This window comes from Carassius auratus, chromosome 5 (genome assembly GCF_003368295.1).
Source record: "Carassius auratus strain Wakin chromosome 5, ASM336829v1, whole genome shotgun sequence".
Lineage (NCBI taxonomy): Eukaryota > Metazoa > Chordata > Actinopteri > Cypriniformes > Cyprinidae > Carassius > Carassius auratus.
This window is the reverse complement of record NC_039247.1, coordinates 16,214,036-16,227,149: the sequence shown is the minus strand read 5'-3', so window position 1 is coordinate 16,227,149 and position 13,114 is coordinate 16,214,036. Positions and strand designations below refer to the sequence as shown.

Sequence of the window (13,114 nt, the reverse complement as noted above, 5' to 3'; positions counted from 1 at the left end):
AAGAAAACGATATTTTAACAGATTGTTGAGTGAGACTAACAAATCGAAACGATGACGACGACATCCACACACGTTTTACACTTGTATCTGGAAACAAACCGACTGACTATCGACAGTAGTTTGTCAAACAACAACGACGTTTATTTCCTGGCGATTTGATATCTGCGTTTCAGAAAAGTATTAAACTCTCACATATGAAAATGCACCGATGCAACAGCTTAGTAACCGCAAAAAACACTGTTCTGTTAGACAGGCTATAAATCAAACATTTATTCAATTGGATACATTCTTAGTTTCAGAAAGGTTCAGGTGTTATAGACCGTGCCCGTGTTCTTGAGGCAGTTCCAGGGTGGCTGCAGAAAGATATCTGGCTAATGTCTCCAAGCCGATTTCTGGGGGTAGCGCACTTTCTAGTAGAGATTCTGTGTGGAACAGACAGACATGGGACAGATTAAAACATTGGTACAATTAAAAATTCACTAGGAATAAATATACATATTTTTTGGCCAAACATTCCTTGATATTAAGAAGTTATTACAATTCTGATATGGTCATAGTGCAGATGACACACAGTATGTCATCTACAAAGACAAGCTACAATTTTTCATGAACATTTATCTGAACACTCGAAACCCAAAACCAACCCGCAATCAAGAACTGTTTGCAGGTCCACTCCTTTTTAAGTGAGACTACTATCTCAGCACTGTTAATTCAAAAAAAAAAAAAAAAAAGAATTGTACAGTGTTGTCTAAAAGCGTCCTGGACACCAATATCTTAGTAATTCAAAATCAATAACTGTCGGACCAACTGAGATTTCAGTGTAAAGATTAAGATTGTGAGTGTATATTAGCACTTTTTGATTTTGGGATCTCACAGAGTGTTTGAACCTGGAAACGCTGACATGTGTCGTCAGACCTAGCATTCAAGCAGTAAGTCATCATATTTGTCCATCAGTATGGTGGTTTGCAGGACTTCTGCATACCTGTGCAACTGCCTCCCTCTGCACTAATACTTAAAAGAGTTTTATAGCATTCAGCCAAGTCATCCTTGGTCATATGTTCACCTGCAATAAAAATAGGGCCTACAAGTAGTTACTATTCTAGCCAAAGTCTTTCTCCGTTAATTATAATAATTATTTCTCTGGTATCTCATGTGCAAGTTAACGTGTAAAGTATTGATAAAATGTATTTACCTCTAGCATGAGGTAACTCCAGCAGTTCATCCCTGCCAATAGTATATCTGCCCCCCTTGTCTGGCTTTCCAAGCACCTGGAAGGCATTGGAAAGCTCTTGTCTGGAAATGCTGGAGGCAGTTCTGTGGTTGACATACAGATTAATTAACCCCTCCAAATCGATGTCCGTCACAATTTCTGGTTTCAGCATACAGCTGAACTTCATCTCATTTTCAATGTCTTCTAGCTTCAACAAAACAGAACAACCATGTGTTGACAAAAGATTAAATGGTAGTCCACATATCGATGACAGATCTGTATGGTAGAGTCAACTGGTGATTGCAACAATGCTCATACCTCTTGCTCTGTGGGATAGAAGCCAAGCGCTCTCATCAAGAAGGGCACATCAGCTAGAGGGATGCGTAAGCCGGGTTTCCATGGTGTCAAGGTCCTGATTCTGTAGCTGACAGTAGTAAAAATATTCCTCCATTTCCTAAAGGACAAATTAGAACACGTGCTTTCTGTTGGCATTATAGGATGAAATGAGGTAAATGCTGAAAAACAGCTACAAAAAGTCATTTTTGACCTACATATGACAGTGAGAAAAAGAAAGCATTAGAACAGAGATCTAAAACCCTAAAGAGCTGTCCATCTCTTCCTCCCTCTAGAAGATGGAAAAAGGGCAGCATGCCTTTCCCTCCTAGAGCAGCTGATACCTCTAATGATCTGAGTATATTCGAATGAGTGAAAAGCAGAAGCTAATTTTGTGACCACAGAATAAGCTGTACATATATGAATTTCAATCAGGTGTCCAAACTATCCTAAAAAAAAACATTTTAAATTCATTATTATACAACTATTATACTACACACGTATTTTATGACCTCATATTAAATGAGAAACTGTTTGATATATTATTACTTAGTTGACTAGTTAACTGCAAAAACCAGTGGACCTCTGCATGGGATGCATGTTCTCCAAACTTACGACAAACTGAGCTCCCATGAAAAGACAGTGCAGTCCTGTCCTCCAGCAGAAAAAGCATATCTACCATCATATGAGCAAGCCAGAGTTGACATGCCTGTTGAGGGGCAGATCACTGCAAAGGACTTGTGAGGGTTTCCATCCAAAGGAAGAATCTGAATGCCAACCTACATCAAAGAGAGAAAACAGGAATAAACAAGGAGATTTAAATCATAGTAAAAACAATAAAACTGGCATGATGCCTCATGCTGATACAAAGTGATCAGTACAGAAGAGGAATTATTATCAAATGCATGGTTTGTTTATGAGGACTGAAACACTTTATACCTTATCTTGTGTATATATAATTAGGGTCGCCATCCTTAGATGCAGTATGCCAGTAGGTGGGAACCAGTGATCATGTTTATAAGTGCGTCATTGAATCATTTATTCTAATCGAGTAGTTCAAACATACTTTTCATTCAGGAACGAATTTGTATCTTTGAAAATACTCATTCATTTAGGAACAAAACACTACTGTGGCTTTGCTTGTAAATATTTGCATAGGCACAGACAGTAACTAGCAATATAATGCTACAATTCTTATTTGAATCCCACCTAGAGTATAAACTGTTATCCTAACCCAGTTCAATAAATAATAATAATATTATCCAATAGTTAAGGTTTAGAATGTTAAAGAGGACCATTTCATTTTCCTATTACAGGTTTATATTGTGTTTACCCTAGCTATGCATAACATGTTCATATATTTTATTCAGTGTGTTTTACTTTAAAAATCCAAGCAATAAAATCAGATTATTTTTTCCCTTTTGGCTGACAGCCTATTGAATTTTTTGAGCTTCGGGAAAACTGTAAATCCACTGACCTTTAAATTAGAATTACCTCACTTAACATGAAGCAATTACCCTTCACTTATGGATGATGACAAATGTACTTAGGATCAATCTTGTTCCTTTGTCTATAGTCATAACAGATATGTTTGTCTTAAAGGGATAGTTCACCCAAGTTTTTGTAAGATAAATATCCAAATTTCAAACGTAATAAACACTTTTTTCCTCACTTCTGCTGACCGTGGGGAACCGGAAGACGTGCTGGTGTAGGTCGTAGTTCGTCAGCGCTGCGTGGTTAGTGATGAGTGGAGAGAGAAAACAAAACAAAACACTGGTCACGAAATAGAAGCACAAAATGAGGATTTGTAAAGAAAACCGTAGGAGGATTTCAAAATAAGCCAAGAGGAGACTGGGTTTCCTTTGCTAAAGTCCTTTGCTTTGCTCCTACATTTCACAGACACGCTTACCCCATCGAAAGGCTTGGAAACGTGAGGACAATATAATATAACGCCGATCGGATTATTCTGAAAGAAGAAAAAAAACACACCTAGGATGCTTCAAAGGGGGAGTAGAAGAAGGATGAATTTTCATTCTTGGGTGAACTAACCCTTTAACACAATTACTTAAGTTAAATAATTAACTTATTTACCTTTTGGATCAGTACACCATATTAATAAATTATCTTTGAAATCCCATTCTTTTATCCAAATTGAGGTATGTGTTATCATTTTTTTTTTTTCATTTTAGTTCTCTACAAATCATACTGAGACAAATGGTTTGGCTTTTGGTTCCTTTGAAATTCTGCAAACTAATCAACCAGATAACTGTTATTTCAGTGATATTTCTATTTGTTCTACCTGTAGCAAACCTGCACATTTTGGAGGTAGCATTGAAGAGCTTCATCTTATACAGATTGGAAGCTGCAAGGAGGAAGTGTTTGGGTGTCAGGGGAGGATACCACACCATGTAAGTGGGTACAGCACTTTGCTCTATATGATCGGAACTCAAAATCAACATCCTATTTTCACCACTGTTCTGCAGATCCTACTCCACCTGTTCAGAACAGACAGGATAGATGTGATACATTTAACACAGATCAACAAGATAAACACATACCAAGGCAGCAAGATTATACAGGAACACAGGGACTCAGCAGTGATCCATGCCTAGAGAGATGAGGCGAGGCTGACTGTTGTCTAAACCCATTCCAAACAGCACGTCCTGAATGGGTTTATAATGTGAGTGGTGCCTGCCTTAGTACTTCCAAGTACACCGGAACACAGACAGAGCAACATCACAGCTTTACCAGCGTCCTGAAATAAGAAAAATACATTTAGGAAATATAGAACTACATAAAAAAAAAGCCCTCATAAAATCTGGAAAATGAAGTCCACTTAAAATGTTAGCAACATAGTGAGATGCGTAATGCTGTCCTGACTGTACTGCAAACACTCTTGACCATCACATGCATCTATAATCTGCAAAGCCCCACTGGCAGATAAAAATCTAGAACATGACATTCATACAAATGCTTACTCAGATGGTAGATGTAATTGCATCATTCATGCAAATGATTGCTACTGTAAAATAATAATAATAATAATTAATGTGTGGTAAATGCAACACTCTCTTAAACTTAAAAAAAAACTCTTAGGCAATGTGACCTAAATAACGTTAAATTTTAAATATTATTACATAAATGAACTGTAAGAATATGAGTTCTTGTTTTCTAGATCACCTTGTGGATCGTAGGTAATACACTGGATCTGTTTGTGGGGCTGGAAGACCCTGCAGATTGCCTCTTTATGCTCATAATCCCAAATCTTAATGGTTCCACTGTGGCTGCCCATAGCTATGAGTGGCTGTTTAGGATAACAGGCAACTGCTTCCAGAGGTTCTGCATGTTCCTTCAGAAGGGTCTGTGGAACATTTCTCTGTGCATTTAAATGTACTGCAGTTGCATGAGTTGTGGAGGGAACAACATTTCTGTAAATGGAAGGAGAAAAACGTTTTATTGCATTACAGAGTTTACAATTGAATGATGTTGCCACTATATGCCTGCCTTCAAATGGTACTATAAACAGATAAAAATTAATAGTATGGTCAAAAGAGAGAGTTCACCAAAAAATGTAAATCATGTACTGCCTCTTATGTTGTTCCAAACCTATATGAGTTACCGTCATCTGTGGAACACATAAGAAGATATTTCGAGAATGTCTCAGTGTTTATGTCCATACAAATGGAATTCAATGGTCAAAGGTTTTGGTTACCAACATTCTTCAAAATATCTACTTTAATGTTCAGTAGAAAAAAAAGTCATACTTGTTTGGAATGACGAATTCTAGTTAGTAAATGATAAGTATAATTTTACCATTTCTTTTAAATTACTAAATTTTATATCTAAATGTACTTTTACATGGATGGGTGCATCCAATCTAAGCACCATACTCTTTTTAGCAGTTTTAGCTTTTCAATCTGACATGAAATGCATCATATTGCTGAGGTATGTGTAACAAAATTATAATGAGAACTTTCTTAAAAAGTTGATTGAGTCCCTCACCTTATGACAAATGGCTTGGCATCCAGTGTGCAGTCTTTTGGATATCCCAGGCCGCTAATGGAGGCCTTTTCTTTAAAAAGGAGATGGATCTAATTTGATCCAAGCTAGACTCATTGTACACGTTGATGAGCTTGAGATTTCCATCATAGAATTTGAAGTGGCCATTCACATCACCTGTTACTATAAAACTTGACAGTATACTCATAATATAATTAAATAAAATAATGTCAGACGGACAAAAAAAAAAATCATCCAATGAATAGCAAAGTGTAACACAGCAGGTGAAAATTATGGAATTTATTTATTTATTCCCAGCAGAGGTGGGTGTAAAAGCCTGCACACTATCGTAGTGAAAGATGGACTGCCGCAGGGAACCTAGCACCATACTGAAGGTCTGAATGGAGACAGATTTCAAAGAGGTCAATGCCAAAGGCAGAGAAGCATAACAACACAACAACAGCACAAAAATTCAGTCTGATGAAAGATTCTTCTGCCAACCTGGTCAGTAATTTCAGGAACTGAGTATTCCAGATGTCCCATTTCCTGAGCAGCAGAATGCATTATTATATACAAAGACAGCTAAACTAGTAAATCAGTAATGTAAATAATTAATGAATTTTCTACCCAGTTGTAGAAGAGAACCTGAGCGCTGCTGTTGCTGACCAACTGTGTGTTGTCAGAAGGACTGAAAAGTAGCCTATTTGATTCTGGGAAAACATGGAAAAAGGTTATTTAATATTTGATGTGACAAACAGTATTCCTAAAGAAACGATACATTTGGAATTAAGACGTTGTTGTTCTTCAAGCCTCTTTGTGTTGCCTCTGTGTAATAACCACATAAATGCACAGTGGCAACCATATTTTGGGCTGAGGTCAACTTGACATTCTGGGCTTTCGCTTTCATCTGTCCAGTTCCAAAAACACTCGCTGATGCACAGAAAAAAGTACATAGACCAGTGTATTTGTAGCCTGTGATAATATTCTGTGATTTTATTTTATCCTTTTACTGTAATCATCTTTGTTAAACACGTTTTGCTTAAAATTAATAGATGCTGGGAACCAATGTTCCCTCTAGGCTGCGCATTTTATTGCACAGTATTCTAGTAAAAACGAAGGTGAATAAAGGTGATGTCGCTATAGTGTTAGAACCGGTGAATGCGTTTTAAAGGGTTCAAAGAAAGAGAATGATGCTGTCGCTGAGCAAACGCAATGACGTGAAATAAAACGTCCTCGTGTTTTAAAGAAGAGTAGCTTGATTAAGTGCTGGAAATAGCGGAGGATGGGCACAGAATGATAACAAACCTCAGAGACATTTACAGTCACACACAGGTGTATTGTGCAAACTGTTCTTCATGTTTAGAAAGCTATAGAATGTTTTTCTTTGAAAATATTTAACGTGCAGATCTCAGTTTAAATGCTTCAGTTTGTTTTATATTCTCCTCTATCAGTTTAAATGCTTCAGTTTGTTTTGATATTATATTATATTATGTTAGGCCTAGATTATAAACCTATTTAATAACTGACCTTGTTTTTAAACGGAGGCACTTTTGCTCATTTAAGCTGTATTTTTCTAATCAAAAATACAGAAAACAAGAACAGTGTGAACTATTAAGATATTGCTGTTTCTAATATTGGTTTCATATTTTAATTTACTCTAAAATATAATGTATTCCTGGTGAAGCATAGCTGAATTTTCAGCATAATTACTCCACTCTTTAGTGTCACACATGATCCTTCAGAAATCAGTATAATATGCTAATTTATTATCTGTGTTGAAACTGTTGTGCTGCTTGATGTTTTTTATTGTGCTGTTTTGATTTTTTTAAATAAGGCTAATAAAAGACAAAAAAAAAATGCATTTATTAAAACCTTTTCTTCCACTATAAGTCTTTTCTAGCACTTTTTATCCATTTAATAAATCCTTGCTGAATAAAAGTATTAAGAAAAAAACAATCTGACCCCAAACTTTTGAATAGTATAGTGTATATTATAATACAAAATGTATGTTTTGAATAATAGACTGAAGTATTTTAAGTCTTTGGTTCTTTTAATTGTGATGATTTTGGCTCACATTTAACAAAAACCCACCAATTCAATCCCAACAAATTAGAATATGCTGACACGCCATTCAGCTAATCAACACAAAACACCTGCAAAGGTTTACCTGAGCTTTCAAAATGGTCTCTCAGTTTGGTTCACTAGGCTACACAAACATGGGGAAGACTGCTGATCTGACAGTTGTCCACAAGACAATCATTGACACCCTTCACAAGGAGGGTAAGCCACAAACATTCATTGCCAAAGAAGCTGGCTGTTCACAGAGCTGTATCCAAGCATGTTAACAGAAAGTTGAGTGGAAGGAGAAAGTGTGGAAGAAAAAGATGCACAACCAACCAAGAGAACCGCAGACTTATGAGGATTGTCAAGAAAAATCAATTCAAGAACTTGAGTGAACTTCACAAGGAATGGACTGAGGCTGGGGTCAAGGCATACAGACGTGTCAAGGAATTTGGCTACAGTTGTCATATTCCTCTTGTTAAGCCACTCCTGAACCACAGACAATGTCAGAGGCGTCTTATGAACTGGACTGTTGCCCTGTGGTCCAAAGTCCTCTTTTCAGATGAGAGCAAGTTTTGTATTTCATTTGGAAACCAAGCTCCTAGAGTCTGGAGGAAGGGTGGAGAAGCTCATAGCCCAAGTTAATTGAAGTCCAGTGTTAAGTTTCCACAGTCTGTGATGATTCGGGGTGCAATGTCATCTGCTGGTGTTGGTCCATTGTGTTGTTTGAAAACCAAAGTCACTGCACACATTTACCAAGAAATTTTGGAGCACTTCATGCTTCCTTCTGCTGACCAGCTTTTTGAAGATGCTGATTTCATTTTCCAGCAGGATTTGGCACCTGCCCACACTGCCAAAAGCACCAAAATAAAAGTTGGCCAGCAAACTCCCCAGACCCGAACCCCTTAGATTCTCTGGTATTGTCAAGAGGAAAATGAGAAACAAGATACCAAAAAAATGCAGATGAGCTAGAGGCCTCTGTCAAAGAAACCTGGGCTTCCACACCACCTCAGCAGTGCCACAAACTGATCACCTCCATGCCACACTGAATTGAGGCAGTATTTAAAGCAAAAGTAGCCCCTACCAAGTATTGAGTACATGTACAGTAAATGAACATACTTTCCAGAAGGCCAACAATTCACTAAAAATGTGTGTTTTTTTTATTGGTCTTATGAAGTATTCTAATTTGTTGAAAGGCTTTATTAACTAAATGTGAGCCAAAATCATCACACTGAACCAAAGACTTAAACTACTTCAGTCTGTGTGCACTGAATTTATTTAAGTTTCACAGTTTGAGTTTAATTATTGAAATGAACTTTTGCACGAGGTGCACTTGTTAATCAAGGGGTTTGGGTTTAATGAGGATACCAAATGATTTTTTTTTCACTACGGCATAGTGCTCAAGGAATTCAGCAGTGTATATTACACCAGTCACCTGGCCTACTAGTGTCAAAGCACGACCGCTCAAAGTGATCCGTGCATTTGCTGAAAATAGTGCGCTCTCCATTATTACAGCGTTCATCAAACCCCACATTAATTCGTTCTCAGTATCAACTAAATATCGTATCACGTTCCAGACATATTTACAGTAATTACTGACGATAATTTCTCTTTAGAACGAATAAAACCGTCTAAATTAGTACACACATTCCTGGGATGTGTGTATATCCTTCCGCCACTTTTTGTGGCTTTTTTCAGACTGTTTAGGTCTATCGGTCAGTGCTGAAGCTCCGCGCGAACTGTGTATATCATATACATATATCGCACTTAAAATAACAAAAAAGCGAAGTTACCGGTTTGGTATTTTTGTTGACATCTACAACATATGGATCGTCAGCGCTTTGTTTTTAAAACGGGCTAAACTGTCTCTGTTTAGTAGGAAATAAATCAGCAGAGCTAGCTGAAGTAGCAGACAGCGTCAGTGGAGGCTCGAATAACCGGAGGAGTAGCTTTTACTCGTTGGATGTCACTACGTTAGATCCACTGTCAGCTAACGCGTCCAACAGCATATTCCGCACTCGGTCGCGGTGTAAAACGGTTTTTTCAAACAATCAGAAAGCTCTGCTCAAGCTGTCGTTTATGGGATCACCATGTCCATGAAGCCGCAGGCCGGTGGTAATCGCAAACCCGGCGGAAGCACCAGCGGAGCCGCAGCGGCCTCCGGTACCGGGGGAGCAGGAGGAGGCGTCGGACGCCAGAACATAGGAAGGTGAGGGCCGTATCTGCAACATAACGGGGTTTTAGTTTGGAGGACTGATGAGCGTGAACCTACGGGGGATGATGCGGCATGCCTCCACTTGTGTCGTAGTTTAGAAACGCAGCTTGTGAAGTTGCAGTGGTCGGGATTGAGCGCAAGTAGGCCGATACAGGCCAAATTCACAGGAAAGAGATACACACGTTAATGGGCACAAAGCCATTGTGCTTATAAAATACCAGCTGATAGCGGACATTATATTCGTGAATATTTGTGAGGGGCGGGTTGTCTGCTGGGACGAGCACGTTTAGGATGAATCGTGTCTTTTTGCCGGTGAAATATATGACAGCTTTGCCCCACAGGACAGATGCATTTTTATATTTTCAGACAATATTATCGATTGAACGGGATTCACATTTGAATAACTTTAAAAGAAATGATTTGCGAGCCTTAAAATGAGAGAATCTGCCCAACAGCGATTCAGTTCACCGTAATGTTGTCAGCTAGCTAAGTTAACTAGCCAACATTTATTTGATTATACTGCTTATCCACATGACTGTCTAGTTTGTTGATGCATTCAATTTAGAAATACGTTAGATCAAAATACAATCAGGTGCTTTATAGACGACGATCACATTATTTCTCCATCGTTTGCATTTGACTTGTCAATCCCAACAAAAATGCAAAGGTGGCTATAGATACGTCATGTTTTAACTTTTATCTTTCTTATCTGTCAAACGTTTAAGGCCTGTCAGCTGATGTTTAAATCGTTCAGGGTCCGAGAATCGGCGTTCTGGGAATCCATCGTCCCATATGAGAAGTCACATGTTAGCGCTGTGTGCCACTATTGAGATTGACATTAACCCAGCTTCCGTTTCGGGTTTCTTGCATTTGGTTAACTCGAGGACACCGTCTTTCCCGTTTCTGTGAATTTGGGAAACGAACGTTTCACGACTGGAACTCTTTGTTTGTCAGTCGCGAGCATTTCCGCTGAGAGGCGGTGCGCGCACACGCTAGGAAAGTCCGACCACTGTATCAACCTTGACGTTTCCAAGAGCTTGCATGTATTCAGTCCGCCCTTGCTAGGTGACATTTGTGTAAGTTTATTCCTTTTAGAGCATGTTGTGAAACTCCGTTAATACGGTTACGATTTTTAGTGTGCTTAAAATGTACGTGGAAATGTTTAGTCCTACAGCCTGCGAAGCAGAGAGGCCTTTTTTGGCATCCCATAGTCACACTGCATGGTGAAAAAAAAATGTCATTCTTGTTTACACGAAACTAGAAACGTATTATGAGTTGTAGAAACTGTGGGAATCGTGAGTGGTGCAGTGAAGCCTTACGCTGCCTGTAATGCAGCATTTGATTTGTTCTTTAGCTGCTGAAAAAGGACTGTCATTCACAGCTTTTATTCTTTAATTCATTTTAATGGTCTGGAAGCTCTTGATAGTTTGTACCCAGGTCATGTGTACTGAACTCATTCTTGTTGCACATTAGAGGCCTCATTGGTATTTCATCCTACATGTGTAGATGAACTCTTTATAATTTAGTAGCTCTCGTTCTTGCATGTTTGAGGTATAATGTTGTCAGTGGCTATGAATCATGTCCTCTCGGTGAAATGCTGATTCTTTCTAAACCTGTTGTTTGGGAACTTCACAAGCGCTTTTTTTTGCACAATAAAATGCATGAAGCATATGATTATCTGTCATTCCCTCGTCATTGCAGTTCTGGGAGTTTTCCAGTGCATGTGCGATCGATAGCTCCACCGGTATCACATGAATTCTTGTTCCTGGCAAAAAACGTTTTCTGCAAACAGTGTATACAGCATATCAAGCATTTACATGTATCCATTTGATTATAAGTTATCTATTATCAAGCTTATAATTCGTGCCATTTTCTTTCTTCCCAGAGGACGCAACAATGCCAAAGGACCCTCCAATGCAGTGAGTTGTAATGTTCAGTTTCTTTATTCATAACATGGAATTTCTAAATTGAAAAATGTACAAATTTTGCTCTCCATTTCAAATAAGGCGAGTGAGAAATCATGAAAAGTCTCCTGCTGAACTGTATATTAGCACACTGAATGCTGCTCAACCAACTAAATTAGTAGGGGTGGGAATCTTTAGACACTTCATGATCCGATCCCAATTCTGGGAGTCATGATCTGATTTTAAAACTATTCTTGATCTACATTTCTTCCTAATTAATTCTTCTTCTGTGCAAATACATCTTTACAACTTACATTTTACCCAAAATTGCAGTTTCTTTTCTTTTTGTTCATAGTTGGAATCTCTATATGTTAGAACTACCATCTTAAAATCAGGGGTGTAAATCTTCACTTTTTCAAAATTCAATTAAAGTACAATTATCATTGTCCACTCAATATCACGATGCGTCACATTTTCAATAATACTGCACATGGCTACATGTTCATATATATTTTATACTGTACTTTGTTTTTTACTACTTTTTAAAACAATTACTTATTTAAAATAAGTGTTCTTCAAGTGTCCGAAAGTTTACAGACAATAGGCTAGTTATGGGGTTTTCTTTTTTCCACAGCATCATTGCTGTTTGATTATTATTAAAGAGATCATAGACAGTGGCAGCTTTAACAGGCTGCATTTACTCTAATGCACATATCTATTTGAATATATCAGATGTTCTGTCCTGCTCTGAAAACATAACTGACTGTATTTACATCAATGTCATATAAAGGTATTCAGAGGTCGCGACTGAGCTACAGGACAACAACAAACAAAAAGCGCACGTGAAAGTCTGTCATTGTGTGAGTTTCGTGCATCTAATAAATGGCATAAAATAATGTATATCTAAAGTAAAACACGGCGGGTGGAAGCACACACTGTCCAGCAATGCACACGTGTCTCACAGTGCAAATTCTGTGCAGTGAAGCCCGTCGCGTCTCTAGTGTGCACATTTGCCGTTTGCAGGGGACAAACAAGCTCAGAATCGATTCAGAAATTTTCAGAATCATTGAAGAGAGAATTGCGATGCATCGGAAAATAGTTTTTTTCATCCCACTACTATTAATTAGAGGGCAGAAACTAACTTGTAACTTAAATGTAATTGTTTTTTATTTTTATTTAATCTTTACAGCAGCCCAAAATAATGTTTTTTTTCTTTCTTTTTTTTCTCTCAATTCTCTTTAAAGGTGGCCTTTAGTGGGGTTTATGCAAACATGAGAATGGTTCATGTTTTGACCTCAGTTGTGGTGAGTCCAAAATACACAAGAGTGAAAAAAGCTTGCTTGTTAATATTGCAGTTGTTATAATTTTGTTTTAATGTTTTTCTTTTGTCAT

General features: G+C 37.9%; 2 protein-coding genes and 1 pseudogene across 13 annotated transcripts in view; 1 reads left to right on the top strand and 2 right to left on the bottom strand.

The window, feature by feature from the left end:
* Positions 1–43: 43 nt before the first annotated feature.
* Positions 44–4,939, bottom strand: LOC113078297 (cilia- and flagella-associated protein 251-like). The gene is made up of 6 exons (XM_026250623.1): positions 4,724–4,939; positions 4,102–4,298; positions 2,159–2,322; positions 1,529–1,664; positions 1,193–1,418; positions 44–422 (listed from the first exon to the last, which is right to left on the bottom strand). The coding sequence occupies exons 3-6, from the start codon at positions 2,248–2,250 to the stop codon at positions 313–315; spliced, it is 564 nt and encodes a 187-aa protein (XP_026106408.1). The 5' UTR covers positions 2,251–2,322; positions 4,102–4,298; positions 4,724–4,939; the 3' UTR covers positions 44–312.
* A 377-nt stretch (positions 4,940–5,316) lies between these two features.
* LOC113078307 (cilia- and flagella-associated protein 251-like) lies at positions 5,317–6,277 on the bottom strand (annotated as a pseudogene).
* A 3,010-nt stretch (positions 6,278–9,287) lies between these two features.
* The window catches only part of LOC113078213 (ataxin-2-like), a 34,027-nt gene continuing 30,200 nt past the window's right edge, over positions 9,288–13,114 (top strand). For 9 of the 12 annotated variants that reach the window (XM_026250604.1, XM_026250599.1, XM_026250570.1 and 6 more), the window contains exons 1-3: positions 9,289–9,812; positions 11,704–11,737; positions 12,967–13,026. In XM_026250604.1, the coding sequence (XP_026106389.1) occupies positions 9,694–9,812; positions 11,704–11,737; positions 12,967–13,026 (213 nt within the window). In that variant the 5' untranslated portion in view covers positions 9,289–9,693. Of the gene's footprint in view, positions 9,813–10,592; positions 10,895–11,703; positions 11,738–12,966; positions 13,027–13,114 lie in introns of those variants that run through there. The other 3 variants (XM_026250564.1, XM_026250576.1, XM_026250583.1) reach the window with 3 other exon arrangements.